At 32.5% G+C, this 19,128-nt stretch overlaps 1 protein-coding gene and 1 long non-coding RNA gene across 3 annotated transcripts; both read right to left on the bottom strand.

The window, feature by feature from the left end:
• Positions 1-3,527: 3,527 nt before the first annotated feature.
• Positions 3,528-7,919, bottom strand: LOC146925483 (uncharacterized). 2 transcript variants are annotated; one of them, XR_015010518.1, is made up of 7 exons: positions 7,589-7,919; positions 7,378-7,455; positions 6,757-6,988; positions 6,294-6,355; positions 4,834-5,005; positions 4,635-4,744; positions 3,528-3,794 (listed from the first exon to the last, which is right to left on the bottom strand). It is a non-coding gene; the product is annotated as an uncharacterized LOC146925483 (long non-coding RNA). The 2 variants fall into 2 exon arrangements; XR_015010519.1 differs by having other exon boundaries at positions 6,787-6,988.
• A 1,671-nt stretch (positions 7,920-9,590) lies between these two features.
• On the bottom strand, positions 9,591-12,195 carry LOC146925482 (uncharacterized). The gene is made up of 5 exons (XM_085711982.1): positions 11,951-12,195; positions 11,789-11,854; positions 11,177-11,257; positions 9,760-10,007; positions 9,591-9,594 (listed from the first exon to the last, which is right to left on the bottom strand). Exons 1-5 carry the CDS (start codon positions 12,092-12,094, stop codon positions 9,591-9,593), a joined length of 543 nt encoding a protein of 180 aa, XP_085568108.1. The 5' UTR covers positions 12,095-12,195.
• Between the last annotated feature and the right edge of the window lie 6,933 nt (positions 12,196-19,128).

The raw sequence follows: 19,128 nt of genomic DNA, 5'->3' as shown, positions 1-19,128 counted from the left end.
GACTTTTATGGTGGTATTAACTCTGGTGAGCATGATCATCCTATTGTGCAGTGTTAAGAGTCCCACATCGGTTAAGAGTTGGCCTGACAATTTGTTTATAAGTGGGGGCAATCCTCACCTCACAAGCCGGTTTTGTGGGGTTGTGTTAGGCCCAACCACGATTTCTAAGATGGTATCAGAGCCTCTTTCACGATTCTTTGGGCCACCTGTTATCAGGTTTCCGTTATCGGGCCACCCGTCATTTATGTTCACGCTTCAGATGTGCAATCCTGAGCGTGAGGGGGTTATCGGGCCACCCGTCATTTATGTTCACGCTTCAGATGTGCAATCCTGAGCGTGAGGGGGTGTGTTAAGAGTCCCACATCGGTTAGGAGTTCACGCTTGCGTGAGGGGGTTATCGGGCCACCCGTCATTTATGTTCACGCTTCAGATGTGCAATCCTGAGCGTGAGGGGGTGTGTTAAGAGTCCCACATCGGTTAGGAGTTCACGCTTCAGATGTACAATCCTGAGCGTGAGGGGGTGTGTTAAGATTCTCACATCGATTAGGAGTTGGCCTGACAATTTGTTTATAAGTGGGGGGCAATCCTCACCTCACAAACCGGTTTTGTGGGGTTGTGTTAGGCCCAACCACGATTTCTAGCTTCAGATTTCAGATGTGCAATCCTGAGCGTGAGGGGGTGTGTTAAGAGTCCCACATTGGTTAGGAGTTGGCCTGACAATTTGTTTATAAGTGGGGGCAATCCTCACCTCACAAGCGGTTTTGTGGTGTTGTGTTAGGCCCAACCACGATTTTTAAGATGCAGATGTAGTAGTTTTGATAAATCAGATCATACTAGTGTCCTAAATAGGTTGTGTGAAACTTGTGTATGACCGTAAAAGTGAGTTTTAATTTAATGTTATTCACAAACTTTTTTGTTTTGTTTTATAAATGCAAGAGAATCACACGCAATATATAACACAATAACAACAAGAAATTAGCTATAAAAAAACTGTAACAACTTTAAATATAACCAAAAGAACTTGTATCATGGAGGTATAGATTCATTTGCATTATTGATATGGAAACCATTTTCAAATTACCCTTTTCATAGGAATATTTTTCAAATTAGTCTAAATCTTTAAGAATGTTGAATAAATTAAGCATAAATTAGGCATGAAATCATCTCAAAATAATAACGGTCAATAAGAAAAAAGAAAGAGATCAAGTAAACTTATAGGTAGTTAATATTGTTGTAATTTGTTGTCGGTAGCCACTAATATTGTTGTAATTTGATGTCGATAGCAACTAAATGAGTTAGAACTCGACATCAACAAACTAAGACCTTGTTTTTTCTGGTATTGCCTGCAAGGTTGATTATCTGGTTGATAAGATCCCTTTCTTGATCCTTCAAAAAAAAAAAAGATCCCTTTCTTGAAATTGGTTCTTTGCTAAACCCTCTTTGCACCGCTATTCTCTTTTATGAGTGGTCGGTGGAGCCAATTCTTTGTTTGCGCCAGTAGTGTTTTGGCATAGAGTTGGATCTGATTTGTGCTTTGTGGTTTTTAATTTTCTTTGGTATTGTAGCCAATAAAAAAAAAGACTAGGCCAAAAAAAAAAGAAAAAAGAAGAAGCTATGTATGCTTGTACGTAAACCTGAGACTGTTCTCAAATATGAATCATACAAAGGTAAACATAAAAAAATTGTTCTTGTAACAGGAAAGTGATACCATGAAGAATTGGAAGAGAGGAATATGTCTTGCTGTGCGTTTTAGTAGTTTTTTTTTTTTTTTATAAGAGTAGTGCCACTTGTGAGTTTGTTAGTTGTTCCTAGGGAGGAGGAATAAGTCACACAAATGAGGTTCTTTGTTGTTACTAACAAGGAGGAGGAATAAGTCACACTAATGAGTTTGTTTGTTGTTACTCCTATTAAGGAGGAAGAATAAGTCACACTAATAGATTGGGAGACCTTTTAACAAATGATTGATTGTTTGTAAATGATAACATGAAGTGTGTAACATAAGTTCAATAAATTGAATTGAATTTTACTGCTTACTAACCATGTAGGTTTTCAAAAGACTTCTTTCCTTTATTGTCTTGAATTGAAAATTGATAAAAATAGGTGAAGTAGACTTCATCACAGCTTACACGTTTAAGGAAAACATTAAGATAGAGTTTAGGTATTTTACACAGACTTTTTGTCTCAATGAAAGGTTGGTCTCGAGTGTGATATTTTTTTTTTGAAGGAGAGTGTGATATTGTATACCTAAATATTTCACATCCAAATAAAAAATAACTTACTTTTGCTATATTAATAACACACAAAATTACATGTGTAAAGTTAAATGTGTACTTAAGAAGTAAACATTAATATGACATTGGAAATATAATGAAAACAATTATTTACAATTCAAAATATAATGAATACATTATATCCGGTTTCATAGTCATGTAGAATATTAGAGACTAACAAAGTAAGCTTAATGTTAACTTTGTTCATGATTGGAAGCTAATAAGTTGTTAGCAATAGCATCATTTTTAAAATACATATATATAAGCATTTTGGCTAGGATATGTAGTGGATGAAAAGTTAAAAAAACTAGTGTAATTGTGATCAAATCAAAGAGCTTGTTTCCTTGCACAATATTTTGCACTGCATAACAGTTAACTTAATGTTTAACTGACATCAACTAAATAGAAAAATAAATTATGATAGAATGTTCACCTAAGACTTTACAAAAGTTTTCTAGTACCATTATCAAGATAGATTATCACTACTACAGAAATGACATTTCACATCAGTGGAAATCGACTTTTCACATCGGGTCCCAGCCGATGTAACTAAAGGTGATGTTGAATGTCCGTAACATTTCACATCGGGTAATGAACCGTTGTGATAAGTCGTTTTCCACATCGGGCAGTAATCCACTGATTTGATATGTGATTATTAAATACTAAAGAAGAGTTTTTCACATCGGCTGTACTATTGTAACTGATGTCAGATAAGTATAATTCACATCAGCTATAAGATTCACCGATGTGAATTTAAGTTCCATATATTATTCAAATTCATATTTCACATCAGCTAACATTCCCACCGATGTGAAAAATACTGATATAGTATTATCAATATTGAGTAGCTTACTGCTGTAACAAATCTGCAACAAATCAGAACCCATAGCAGATAAATCATTAGAAAACAGGTTTCATGCTTTGTAGACAAGTGGTTGTACAAATATCATTTCTCATCTACAAATGCTTCGTCAGCCTAAGGCTTCGGCAACTTCCCACACCATTGAAGAGAATATTAGAAGAACAAGACTACGTATACTAAGGTTACAAGATTGACGTAACTATAATAGATTGTGCCCTATCAGAGAATTAATTGTCTAATTCAACAGGCAATAGTCAACATTCACTTAAATGTTGGAAAAAAATGAATCCGGGCATCCAGGTTGTCTGTGTGCGCAACAGGACATGTAAACTATACACATTATCCCAAACTAATTAATTACCGTGATAATTGAATCATAAAATGAAACCAAAATCTAAAAAATAAGATCTGCAACAGATTTATCATTTTCATAATAGGACCACTTTCACATATTGCAGTCTCTGCATAGTACATACCAAAATCTATCACAGCTCTATTAAAATTCTACCCTTTTACATAGGCAGTTTAAGTCGATTGAATACTTACAATTTTATTCACAGTACTTAAAATTCTACCCTTTCACATAGATTTTTGCCATGCCGACATTATCCACTTCTCATGGTGTTTTGGCGGAGATTTGACAATATCCAGTTACAAGAATGCTATAAAAATGAAAACACAATCACTAAATAGCTTATTTATATCAAAATGAAAAAAAATGCTAATTAGCTTAATATAGCAACATGCAGCAAAAATAAAACAATTACTATCTAGCTTATTAAAAGCTTCTCAGCTTAATTCAAAATTTCTCCAATTTTGTCAAAAAATAAATTTAACAATTAGTAAGTATCTTATTAAAAACTTACTATAGCTTGTGAAGAGAGAAATTAGTGAGAGTGTTTAAGAAGAGAGAAATAAATGAGAAATATAGTAGATTTGATGATGTGTTTGATATAAGAGAAAGAAGGCGAAGCAATTGGGTGACATAAAATTGATGACATTGATGACATTGACCAATCACAATGTCACAATCCTTGTGAAAGAGAGAGAAAAAAGCCACATATGACATTGTGGTTGGCCAATGTCACCAATTCTATGTCACCCTAGTTTGTCAACCAAAAAAAAAAAGAGAAAGAAGTGTGATTATTTTTGAAAAGACAAAAGTACCCTATAACTTAAAAACTATAATACATTATTGTATTGTTTAAATTTTATTTTTATTTTTATCAAAATCCGTTATTTTTATTACTAGTACATTTAAAAAGTAATAATTTATGTAATTAAACTATTTTTCAATTTAATTAATACATTTCTCTAGTAATGTATTTTAGATTGTATTAGTCTCTTTTAATATATATGTTAGATTTTATACAAACCAGTACTGGTGGGCTTTTTTTTTTAATTGAAGTTACTTGCATGTATAAATAAATAATAAATAATACTAAATATATAGAAACAAAGCGATAGAGTTAAAACTGAGAAAGAATAAAGAGGGACCTTACCTGAGGTATATTGTGCAGAAGAGGATCCAGCTCCAAGAATTAAAGAACAAACAAAATTGTCTGTGGCCCTTGTAGTCATAGAGGGGTCTTACCCTTTGAACTAGAAACTCCTAAAACCATAAAAAACCACCCAAAAAAAAATGTTAGTTTAAAACCACTATTGTTAATTTGTTTGGTACTATGTGATGAAATTTAGGACCTTTGAGAGAAGTATCCTTGCTCCAACGTGTTTGTTATCCCAAGCAAATGTGTTGTCAAATTATGCTACTCCTAGGATTTGACCATTAACTTGAATAACTTGAATGTAATTTAGGTACATTGGATTCTTTGTAGCTTTGTGTAACCAAGCAGCAGCCCCACAACAACTCATCCTAACAAGTCAGTAGAAACCCATCAATCAAAAGTACTATAATTTTGAGTATATATGGCTCAAAAAAAAAAATCTACTAACACATAACTATATGATTTTCCCTGCAATGATAGGTTTTTCATATTTTTGGGCTCATGACTTTGTTTATGTTGGGAGCAACAGAGTTGAGACTCAATACAACAACACTTGCATCGTTTACCTCCTTAACAAATAGGATCATGTTGGGATGTTAGATGCATTTGTGGAGCTGAGCGCTAAAACTATAAGGTTCAATAATATCTTTGTGAATGGAGTGTGTCCAAAGTTGTGACATCACAGGTATACTATGTTTAAGGATCAATAACTTTGGACTACAATAAATTTGTTGTTAAGAGTAATATGTAACTTTATTTTTGTCAATGCAACACTTTCTAATTTTTTTTTTTTGGTTACAACACTTTCTGATTTTTTTGAATATACTGTGATATTTTTATTTTATCAACATATTTTCGCAGTCAAATTGATATCCAATCCCCCCTTTTCTGGTTGTTTTGAAACTGTTTTTAGTTTTATATAATCTGAACCGTTGAAATTGTACCTCTAACAACTCTATACAACAGGGAAAATCATATAGTTATGTACCTCTAACACATATAGTAAGTAGGTAGTTTTCAAATTATCACTTGATAACATAATCAAAGAATGAAAGAGAGTAAATTAATAAATTCAATGAAATTTAAAGTGATAACCCAGGACTTGCTATAGTCCCCTTTATTTACTCACAAGTTTTCTAATATGCTTAGAAATGGGTCAAAAACTGACGTCGGTGGGTCAAATTCTCCGTATGAACACAAATCCTTGTTCTCCCTCTTCTATCCTTGTTTGTCGAAAACCTCCCAACCCACCCCTGCAATCCTTATTGCATGCAAATCTACCAAACCATAGACTTAATCCACACCCCTCAAATTTGATTTCAGATTCTCAAAGTATGCCATGAATTATGCCATTGACTGTGATGTTCCTTTACCGTCTCACTCTTCTCTTTTTTGTTTTCCCTTCTCACGTCTCTACTGTTGTGTTTTTCTCCATATCACTTTCCATTGTATATAGTACTCTGTTATTATTTTATTATTAATAGCTTTCTAACAACTAGTTGGATTAGGCTTCTTGTTGAAATGATCCATTCATTTTCTCACCTATAAAAGTTGATGCATATATATATATTTATATATACACACACACACACACATATATACACACACACACATATATATATATGCTAACTATTTTAATTCTAAAATTATACTTACAATTTTGAGGGTGATGACAATTAAACCTGTCACACTTTGAAAGCAAATGCAACCTCCACAACCTCCAAAACAAACAAGAATACACTATTCATTTAACTCTACAAAGAAACAACCTTACATGCATCTTTCCCTCAACAAAGCTAACACAACAAGAAAATTGCAAATCAAGAAAACCAAAACACGTATAAAAAATACCCAATCTCAAATCAACAGTTGATATGCAACTCATTTCATAGGAGTCAAAACAGAATCCACTGACAAAGAATGGGTGACTTATGCTTACCACAAGTAGATAGATATGAAACCAGGATCTTATTATCAAAAAAAAAAAAAAAAATGAAGCACATAAGACATCATTTTACCAACACAATTCAATGTCCCAAGTCTTTATACTGCCTAATTGTCCTAAAAAGTACAACATATGACAATACCAGGAAGGAGCAGGATTCAAAATAAGTAATACCTTAAACACTAGGCCGATCGAAACACCAACCTCGAAGAGAAAAATCAGCATTACAAAATCTGTGAGTGTCACGCCAATAATGGGTCATCTCTCTTCTTCTGTAACTGCAAGTAGAACTCTACGATACTTTCACCGGTTTCATTTGAGTTATAGTTCTGCAAGTTGTACGCGGCTGAACAGCTGGTGTACACACATATCACCACCTTCCCTTGGATTCATCCAATCCTTCAACCTACAAATAGTTCAAAGCAAACATTTACACTAAAATCAATACAACATAAAATCAAATCAATAAAACAGTGTCAAGTTTCAATAACTTATCTAATCATGGTTGAAAAAATTGAACACCGAACTGATTTTTACACTAAAATTTATTGTTCAAATCACTTTACACTAAAACATAAACCAAATTACATTGAACTCAATTGTGAATAAAAAATTAGAGTTTTATTATGAACTCAAATCATTTTTTTATTTTGTCACGAACACTTCATATATATAAATTGTGAATAAAAAATTAGAGTTTTGACATGGATAAAAAAGGAAAAGAAAACATCAGTTTGAAACAACATGACATATGACACATCAAATGTAGAACAAGAGGAGTAACATGAAAATTACCTCAACCAGTTGATCGAATTTAGATTTGAGTAAATTGATTTTGCGGTCACAATAATCCTTTCCTTCAGGTATCGTTTTCTGTATTCAGCATCAACACAAAATTTAAATTTAAATTAAACAAACTAAATTCCTTAACCCTGAAAAATGAATACATGATACAGATTTAACTATTCGTAGAATTAAATGTATAAGATAAAGTTGTAAAGTGAACCTCGGCGAAATAACCAGTTCTGATATCGACGAGAACGTGAAAAGCGGGAACGTAGAGAGAACCTCAATGAAATAACGAGTTCAGATCTTGACGAGAATCAAGAACGTAGAGAGAAGTGGTGAAAGGAATAAGGATTTTACTAGCGGAGAACGGCGAGAGAGATCTGAAATCGAGGGTTTGGATTTTGGTTTGGATTTTTCGAATCACAAAAGGAGAAAGTGTTAACGCTATGTTTGAGAACAAATCGATGGCTTTCTGTGAGAAGGAATCATCGTTGAAATGCTAGATCTGACGTGCAAAACGATGGAGATGGGGTTTCTGTGAGAAATACGTGTTTTCAGAGAAGGGGAAAAATAAAAATTAGTAAAGTAAAACGCCTTTTCCCCACATGTGGTAGGTCACTGATGTGGGATGTAATTGACCAAAATAATAAAATTGCCACCGTGTTGTTTTTTCCCTTCATCTATTTTTCCCACTGATGTGAATACCCTTTGTAAAATTCATAGTAATTACAAAATTGCCACCGCGTTATCTTGCACATCAGGTATGTTATTGCCTGATGTGAAATCCCTGATGTGAAATGTCTATTTTCTTGTATATCAGCATATTATAACATTTATTAACTGTATACACAAGTTGTCTAAAGCATACACATAAATCTTGTGTATGTTTCTTCAAAAAAAAAAAAATCTTGTGTATGTACACAAGCTGTATAACTTTTATGTGTATGCTTTAGATAGCTTGTATACAATTTATAACACATCCATAGACTCTCCATAATAACTTATGTGTATGCTTCATTCCATTTTTTATGGACCCAAAATCTATTATAGAGGTTTAGAATTGATTTTGACATATTTAGATGTTTTTGAGGAGAAATGATTATTCCTCACAAATTGATTATTACCTGAAACTAGAATTTGTAAGTTTTGACTTGAAAATTGAATTTTTCTTCAAAACTAATTTTACCACAACAAAATCAATTTTTAATGAATTGATTTTACTTACAAGTTTGTTAAATCTAAAATGGCTTATGTTTGGATGCACTTAGTCAAAGCGAGTTGAACAGTAAATTTTAGTATCAAAATGATGTTTAGACTCAATACTTTAATAGTAGCTCCAAGTTAGCATCAATTTCGAGCGCAAAATCAATTATGCCCAAGAGCAACTAAACACGTCAAAATTCAATTGTAAGTCTCTATAATTAGCTCTGACTGCTCCAAATGTGGAACCAACCATAGTTAGTCGAAACTAATTTTACAGAACCAATTCATTCAAAATCAAATTGATCCACAATCCCTTCTTTCCCTGTTTTTTGTTAAGGAGACTTCACCCCAATCACCTGTTTGGATATGTACGAATAGGCCTTTGTTTCCTTCGATTTCATTGTATCTTATTTTATATATATGATAAAATTATAGAGGGCACAACTTTTTTTTAAGAATCATTCGCGTAATAGAGAGAAAAATGAAAATGAATCTGCAAAAGAATATACACTTATATAGAAGGGAAAAAAATGCAACATTCTCTAGTTTTTTTTTTCTTTTCAAAATAACTCAATTAAGAGAATCCCATTTTAATTTAGTACACGGAATAAGACTCAAAATCTTGTCGAGACAGATACAAAAGATGCTACATATGAAAATACTATCACTATTTTTGAACATTAATTCACTCAACAAAATTTTTTGAACATTAATTCACTCAACAAAATGAACTTTGCAACAAACATATGTTACAATATTTTGCAACAAAAACACACAACTTAAACTTTGTTTCCTTTTTGTGAGTTTAAATGTAATTAAGAAAGCTAGAAAAAATATTCAATACTTGTATAAAACATAACTAATACATTTTTAAAAAACAACAAAAATTTATTAGATAAGGGAATCAAAGTACAAAGAATACTTAACCCACAAGACGGGAAAAGTACAAAGGATACTCGACCCACCCAAAAGAAAAACCCTTAACTAAATCACGATAAAATACAAATCAAAGGATGCTAGCTGCATCAAAGGAGCAGAAATTCAGCAGTAATTAAACATAGAACATAGCATGAAATTACAGTGACCGAAGATAATATGTCATTATTATTGTCAGGAATGACATAGAGAAACATGATACACACATAAGAGAACCAACCAAAGAACCAAAGAAAATGGCATATCCACCACATAATCTTTCCTATGGTGCTTCGACTTATCTGAATCGGATAACGAACAAGTGCTTTCTTGAACATAATGCAGAAGAGGGTGGTGATAATGTAAAATGATAATGATGATGTTGCGTATGTCTTGAACTCTGATGTGCGAATGTCATAAGAGAAGGGAACCATGCACAATCCAAGTGAGAAGACTAACATTTTGTGCATGAGATCATCCATGTCCTTAGAGAAGTTGTTATCTTGTGACTTGGGCACCTGCAATGCAACCAATAAAATAACAAAAGCAAGATATATTATACTACCATTTGATGACCAACAAAAAATACATTCGAGAACAAAACTATAGGATCTGTTAGTTTTTTATAGTTGTTGGTAGTTAGTTATTAGTTTGTGACTCACTAGTTAGTTACATCTTTGTCTCAGTGTTTTACATTGTATATATATACATTTCGGGAAATCCTAGTTCTCGCGAACGATATTCTTCCCGAAATTTTCCAGACACAGCTATCAAGCTTTAACTGCATTATTTATTTGTTCACTCCCTATTTTTCAGCAACACCACCGTGTATTGTGGCAAACACTGAATTGTGATTGGCTACTCTTTATTCTTGAAAAAATCGGGATACTCTCTTTCTAGAGATATAGCACCGCTCATACATTTCTCTGTGTAGTTTATAAATTAATGAAATCATTCTTCATTTCATCAATAAAAACTAATTAGTTGTTTGTGAAAAATCTATCCAAAACGTAGAAGTTTGAGAGTCTGGGAATATCGACCATAGTTTGTGCTTTCCGAATCCTTAATGTGACCAAACATACAAGTTCTAAGCTATTTTGCAGTAAACAAAATGACATTCACATTCCTACACTTTCTAAGCTAAGTTGCTGAAGTGAAATATATATCGAGTGGTATATAAGGATGACTCATATAACCAATATGTGGCTTCTCTTAACTTATAAAGCATTACACTAAGAGTCTAAGACATAGACACCATAATGAATTAAGAAAATAGAAGTGATTGAATACAACAATATTTATCAATGTTGTGTCTGTGACACACCTTCAATTTAAACTATAATACTGAAGCTACATAAGTTCTATTGCATTGACCCCTCTAATCGAAGGCATGTATGTCTGGCATTTGTCCGTGTTTGACACCAAATACAACTCCGGTACAATAATTATGTTCAATTAATTCGTTGATATTGACCCTCTAGTGTCAACATCGTATTAAGTGTCGGTGTTAGTGTTTCATACAACTCTTATCTCATCGTTAACATCGCCATGAAATTGTAACTTGAACTACCTAACATAGAAAAGTCTAGTGAAGTGTGTCATGTTCTTCCCTTTTTCAAGGCAGTAAAATTTAAATATGAATAATTGGTGACAAAGAAAAATGAATGAGGAAACCCTGAAAGATTACCTCCCTCTTGTTATTGGTAACAGAGATCGGGTATCCAAGCATCAAGTAATCAAGCTCAGCATGATAGTACTTAAATCCAGCCTACAAAATAAATAAAAATAAAATTAATCGTACATCGAGTAACATATAAAAGGGATGATTCATATAACCAAATCACTTACGTAAATGTTTTTAACTTTTAAAGCACGGAAATAAACACAAACATAAAAATAGAAACTAGTTATAAGTAGTCACCGATATTAAAAATTTAAAAAATATTAATGATTGAATATAACAACCTTATTTATCAATGTGGTATATTGGTGTTGGACATCGAACACAAGTTCAATGTGCTACATGAGTTATGTAACTCTGACACCACCGATTGAATGTGAGGAGTGTGCGGTGTTTGATATGTGTTCGTGTCTGATATCGATACAACATTGACACATATAATTATATTAAATTAGTTAATTTTCTTAAAATGTCGTCAATATCAACATGTCGGTGTCGGTATTTCATATAACTCTTAACTCGAGGTGAATATTGATGTGAAGTTTTAGGTTTCCCTTTTCACCAAACATGCAAGTTTTAAGTTATGTTATGTTGCAGTAAATTAAAAAATATGTATACCTTAACAGCAGAATCAACGAGATTTGAATGCTGGATGGGCAAATTGATCCGTATTTCCTTCATTCCCTGATTTGAATGAATCAAATTAAATTAAATGGGGGAGTATTTAATAATAATAATAATGACGACGATTATGATATAAGTAGTAATTAACTTATTCACCTGTTGCTTCCAATGGGAAATAGAATCTTCCAATTTGGAAGAAAAGAAAGCAGAATCCATAGGCTTCTGAACATTTAGAACAACACTTCCAAATCCATCTTCTTCCACACTAATTTCTTCTTCCATTTGCTTTGGCTGAGACATATTGTAACTTTTTCAAATAAACCTTTCTAAGATTATTTATCAGACAATTTTTCTAAACAACACTTCCTTCGAAAAAGTTTTTATTGTGTCTAAAGGTGGATAAATTGTTTTTTGTTTTCTTGATTTTAACGGGTAAACATCCACATTAGTTTTCCCCCACATTAGTTTCATTTGAACGGGTAAACCTCTAAATTATTAGTTTCATTTGAACGGGAAAACCTCCACATTAGTTTCATTTGAACGGGTAAACCAATGGTCTATTTGATTTAATTTTTGGAAGATAAAAGATTTAGGATCAATTAAAAATACTACTGTACCAGAAAAAATAATCAATTTTACTTGATTTGATATTTTATACTACTAGTTCTAGTACGAGACACCACTAGAAATCCGTCTAACTTTTGTAGGAGAATCTGGTAGATATATTTTTGTTCTTACCCACCACTAGATATCATCGTCACATCAACTTGACACAAATATATATATATATATATATATATAGAAGACATATACTATGAGAATGACTATTTTACATGAGAATGATGAGAATGATTATCAATCATTAGATTAAAAATAAATGGTTGTGATTAAAAAGTCACATATATGCCTCCCCTTATTCTATTAATTCTCATGAACCTAATTCATCTTCTTCAACCCTGATTTCAACTGTTCACTCTCCGCCATCTATGTTTACATCGCCTTCGGTTTCAATTGAGAGTAAATGATTTACACGGCTTCTACTTTCTTTTGTTAATTCTCTTAGACTCATCACCTTCACTTTTTTCTTTCTTTGTTTCACCTTCTGCTCAAGATAACCCCACATCAATTTTAACAATTGAAATATTGGTCTATCTATATTTCTCAATTGAAATATTGGTTTGTGTATTTGAATGAAATTGATTTCATGTTTTCCATTGTCTCAATTTCATTAGGTTAAATCCAATTTCATGAATTGGGGATTCTTTATATTTTGCAGATTTCAATTGAATTAGTAATTTAATAAAAAAAAATGAAATATATGTCGTGAACAGAAGCTATTTTGATGGAAGTAAATTGGGGATTCTCAAGTAAATTTCATGAATTGGGAATTCTTCGTAACCAAATCATGATGGATGTTCAAGCTATTTATATTGATGATGGACAATGAAATATATGTCATGACTTTTCTTTTAAGAAGAATTGTTATTTTTAATTGGATGGTATTACTATGGAGTCATGAGGATGAAGGGATGGTGGATTGGAGAAGATGAAAGAATGAGTTTATGAAAAATGATAGAATAGGAAGAGATACAAGTGTTTTAAAATGGGGCTTTTTAATCTCAATCATTTATTTTTAATCTAATGATTGATAATCATTCTCATCATTCTCATATAAAATAGTCATTCTCATAGTATATGTCCTCTATATATATATATATATATATATATATATATATATATATATATATATATATATATATATATATATATATATATATAAGAACATCAGCACAAATATTTATAATTATTGTGTGTTAACCCTCCGATTTCTAGGGAAGGAGGTATGATAATTTAGAGTTCGGTCATACAATAATTACAGTCTGACCATGAGTTGTTCCACTAAAATCAAACTGGGATAGAGATATACTTGATAATACTTTCGTTACCTTTGAAATCCCTTTGTTATATGAAATTTAAGACAAGACGGAAGGGCAATAAATCTTCCAAGGACAATAAATCTTTCCACCACCTCGAGGCAAATGAAGGTCAATAGGTTTCCCCTACATCCACTAAATTACAAATATTTTCGCCATATTTCTCTTTGAGCACCATTTACAACAACAAATTATCGCATTCGATGATTCCCCGCCTCCATTTGGCTAAAAGACTCAAATTCACGAATTTCGCGTCTTTCACTCCTAATCTCACTCACCCTTGGGATGACAAACTTTCCTCCAACTTACCCCAACAAATTTTACGCCCACCCCATACTCCTCCCTAAAGGAATTCTCTTTGAGTCTTAATAGTTCTCTTCAATCCCTTTCCCGACATTTTAAAAAAGGACAAATAGAAAATGGGTACCGAATTCAACACCGAGTTTAGAAGCACAATCCTCCCACCAAGACTCACATATTTGTTTCTCCAACCATTCAACCCCCTCCGAAGTTTTCTCTAAACAAGTGGAAAGATTTCTTCGGTTTGGTCCTAGCAGAAGACCCAAATAAATAAAAAGGGATTGTGCCCACCTTAGAATGCAAAAAATTAGACGTCATTTCCATAAAGGTGGTTGGGATGTTAAATCCAATCAAACAAGTTTTGAGAAAGTTACCTTTCAAACCTGATGTCATCTTAAAACCTCTTAACAAAACTTCAAAGTTCAAATATATTTCACTGCTGCTTCTCGAATACAAAGTGTATCATCAACATATTGAAAATGTGAGATCACCATTCCACGGCTTCTAATGTCAAAGCCCTTGAACAAATTATGATTCACCGCATTTGACATCAATCCACTAAAACATTCGGTTACAAGAAGGAACAAAAAAGGTATTAAGGGATCCTTTTGTTTGAGTCATCTGCTTGCATTTTGATGGTCAGCTATTATTGTTTGTGGCTGAGGTGTAGTTTGTGTGCCCGACCGACATGATGTGAAGCTTATACAAGCATCAAGTAATCTTTCTCTCAGCGTGGTGATACAAAAATCCAGCCAACAGAATATTCAAAACAAAAAAGAGCTGCTAGGATTGACATATTCAATCCTTTCTAAGCTATATGATGCACAGATGATTACATTATATATTCAGTAAGAAATATAAATGAGTGAGGGAACCATGCATATCCATATTATTTATGTAGTTTCTCTTAACTAAGTTTAAATACAAGTCTGTTTGGAATAACTGATGTTTGTAATTTTGCATCAAACAAGATAAGTATTTGTATCGTCTCCACAAGGATTAGTGCGATATCAAGGATAGTTTAACATCAAATATCATTCCAAGTATTAAGAGTGCTTGTTTGTTTGAATTGTAACTAGCTAAACTAAATTGGAAAAAGTAAAATAGATATAAATAAGGATTGAAACTTGTTAGGAGTAGAGTTCCTTAACCAAGCGTCACACATAACCTAATGATCCATACGAATTCTAGCTTTATAACCAAAATTATCACAATCAATTCTACACTATCCTTCGTGTCCAAAGCGATATAATTAACTCTAAGGTATCGTTTAAACATTCGTGTCCAAATCCCTTAAACGATCACAAAGACGATAGGATCACTTAATCGACCGTGTCCAGCCTGACTAAATATCCTAAAGCATTAAACTCTTGATTATGGTGATTATCAAAGATTAACAAAGATGTCAAGTAAGTTAACCTAAGATATATTGCTACTCTAGCTCTAGATTCAAGAGTTCGTGTCCAAATCATCTTGAATCTCATTGAAAGCATTAACAACAAGAATAACAACAATATTGAATATAAATTGCTAGAACCATATGTAAGCTTAAATCAAAGGATTACATGTTAGCAAGGATCAAGTACCTCTCATCCCAACAAAGGATATTTAGCTACACATCATCATGGAAGCCTTGCAAGGATGGATTGAAAAGGAAGGATTCATTACACCTTGTGATGTCTCAAGAAAGGAAGAAGAATCCAACTTCCAAAATCACTCTCACTCTATATGCTCTCTAGCCCTATTTCTCCCTCTAAGAATGCAGAAAATATCTATAAAAATAGTCTATATCTCAAAAGAGAGGTAAAAGTTCTATTTAAATGGGCTGAGTTTAACAACTTGCGCTAATAGCGAAATATACGCTATTAGCGAAGTAGGTCGGCCTAAATGGTGGCCAATGAGATTCTGCCACGTTGGTCCTTGTGCCCTGCTTTGCCCAAATTACGCTAATAGCGCAGTCCTCTGGAGCAATTACGCTAATAGCGTAACTGTCGCTAATAGCGACTTTCTTCAAAACTTCTTCTTGGCTTCGCCCCAGATACGCTATTAGCGTATCTCTCTGGAGATTTTTCGCTAATAGCGTATTTGTCGCTAATAGCGACGTTCTTCAAAACCAGCTTCTGCTAATTTGCACTTTTTCATGATTTTTGGTCTTTGCTCAGTGTCTTGGGGTAAATTCCTGCATAAAAAGGATAGAGTAAGATATATAAAGCGTAATAAGGCATTTAACGCTAATTTCTCGGCTTTTCCTTCAATAACTTGCAAAACAAGTAACAAAAAGTGTTTAAAATATAACATGAAATTAACACTTCTTGGCATTTATCAATAACTTAGTTGAATTTATCATGTCATAAGCACTTGTGAGATTGACCGAAAGAGCTTATGTATACATACAATTTATAACATATCTATAGCCTCTCCATAATAACTTATGTGTATGTTTGAGTCCATTTCGAAGGAGGCAAAATTAATTCTAAAAGTGTAGAATTGTTTTTGACATATTTGGATGTTTTCAGATTGATTCTAGAGGTCTAGAAATGATTATGCTTCCAGATTGATTATTACATTATACTAGAATTTGTAACTTTTGGTCACCAAAATTGATTTTGCCTCAGTATCTGATTTTGTCGTTACACAAATTGATTTTAATGAATTGATTTTACGTAAAAGTGAGTTGAATGTAAAATGATTTATGTTTTAATACATTTAAGTCAAACTAGGTTGAACAGTAAATTTCAGCGCCAAAATCACAATCAACTTCAATAGAAAATCAAGTATGCTCAAGAACAACTAAACATGTCAAAATTCAATTTTAAGCCTCTGGAATCAATTATGACTGCTCTAAATTTTAAGCCACTGGAATCAATTATGTTTTGATACACCAGGTGGAATGATCGGCAAACCTGAGCATAGAGAAATAACATCAACAGAATTAGGTTTTTCTTAATAAAAATGGAAATTAATTTAAGTATTTTTTAAATTAGATTAATACTAAATTCTGCCCTGTAAGTGTGAAGAATTTCGCTATAAATAAAAATGTATATTAAAATTTCACGGTAACCTAAAAAACTATATATATATATATATATATATATATATATATATATAACTATAACGTAACTTTCATGTTACTCCAAAATGTTGTTTGTTCAATTGCTATAATAAGTTATCGTGGTAACGACAGTGCTTTAGAAATTTTTAGAAAACGGTTTTTGTAAAATGTTTAAAAAACAAAATTAAATAACGCTTAAAATAACCTTTTATCTAAAATTAGTTTAAAATAATAGAAAGTGAGTTTTAGTCCAAATAGGAAAAAATGACTTTACCTCTCAAAAAAAGAAAAGTGACTTTGAATTCACTACATAGAACAAATAAAAATAGAATCAAGGAATTTAGATACAATAGATGGAAAACTTTCAACTATAATCGAATCCAGAAAATTTCACCGACCATGAACTCACCGGTGTGTGATTGAAACTTGTGATCACCCTCTTACAAATGACAACATTAGTGGTGTTTTTGATATGCTTCTTCGTGTTCTTCATACTTTCAGTTGAAGCAGACCAATTTCTTGTGTTTTCTTTACAATGGCCATTAACCTATTGTAGGCCTCCGGTTATTTGCAAGGATAAATTCATTCAAGAAAAGTTTACCGTAGGCAGCCTCGTGACAATTAACCCGAATTCTCCTCATGTTCCACGATTTTGCAAACCGGAAAATTTAACTGAAAAGATGGTAAATTTATAACGTTTATTTTTTGTATTCTTTCATGTTAGATTAAATAAAATAATTTGTTTATTTATATTCTTATTATTATTTGAACAGATTAGACCAATAAAGTATGATCTTGACTATTATTGGCCAAATTTAAATTTTGGTGAAGGAAATATTGTGTTTTGGGATCGTCAATGGCGAGAACATGGAACTTGCTCACCCTTTAAGCAACTCCCATATTTCGAACTTGCGATGAGGTTAATAAAAAGCATCTATCTTCAAGATGTACTTGAACAAAAGTATGACATTGTGCCAAGTAATACTATGTTATATGATACAAAGTATTTTTTAAATATCACAAGTAACCTTTCTACAATACCTCAAATTATATGCAGTGGCAATAGTCCACCCGAATTAAAAGAAATACGACTATGCTTGACAAAAAATGGAGACGGCGATTTTATCGATTGTCCATTTACCTATAAAACTAGAGGTTGTAGAAACTCTTTTAGATGGCCACTAATGTGACATGATGAGAAGTCTATTTTAGTACCTTTTAGAAAGAAAAAAAAATATTAATTTGGGTTCCTTAAGTGTTTTTTTTTATTATATATCAACAATAATATTTAGACGCCTCTAATTTTCTAACACGCATTTAAGACCTTATTTATATACACGAATAATAATATTAATTTGGGCCACATCTACTCAGTCCATACGAAGATAATTTCTTCACTCACAGTGCTAGTTGATTCAAATGAAAGGGGAGGGAGGGAGGGAGGGAGAGAGAGGGGGAGAGAGAGAGAGAGAGAGAGAGAGAGAGAGAGAGAGAGAGAGAGAGAGAGAGAGAGAGAGAGAGAGAGAGAGAGAGAGAGAGAGAGAGAGAGAGAGAGAGTGAGAGAGAGAGAGAGAGAGAGAGAGAGAGAGAGATTATGCTTCAGCACATGGTTCTATTTATAAAACCACTTGTGTGTGGTTATGGTGCATAAGGAGATCCTTATGCACCGTGCATAATTGCTTTCTACACCCAACATAATTGTTTTCTACACCTCAAGTGAAAGCTTAATTCTAATAAGTAGAGGTGTCAATAGAGCCCCAAATTTCAAAGCCCACTTAAAAAAGCTCCCACCAAGCCCACTAAATTAAAGCCCCATATTATAATTTTTTTCTTAACAATTTATTTATGCAAAATAGTTTATTCGAAATAGTTTATTTATGCAAAACAACTTATTAGAATGATTTTTTAAAAACCGCTTATTCAAAACAACTTATTTATGCAAAACAGCTTATTCCGATCTCATTTTAAAAAGCAACTTATTCAAAACAGCTTATTTATGCAAAACAGCTTATTCGAAACAACTTATTAGGATCACTTTTTTTAAAACC

Source organism: Medicago sativa, chromosome 5, assembly GCF_051527215.1.
Source record: "Medicago sativa cultivar Bolivia chromosome 5, Bolivia_mono, whole genome shotgun sequence".
NCBI classification, from domain to species: domain Eukaryota; kingdom Viridiplantae; phylum Streptophyta; class Magnoliopsida; order Fabales; family Fabaceae; genus Medicago; species Medicago sativa.
The sequence above is the reverse complement of the archived record's forward strand: the minus strand, read 5'-3'. Positions and strand labels throughout refer to the sequence as shown.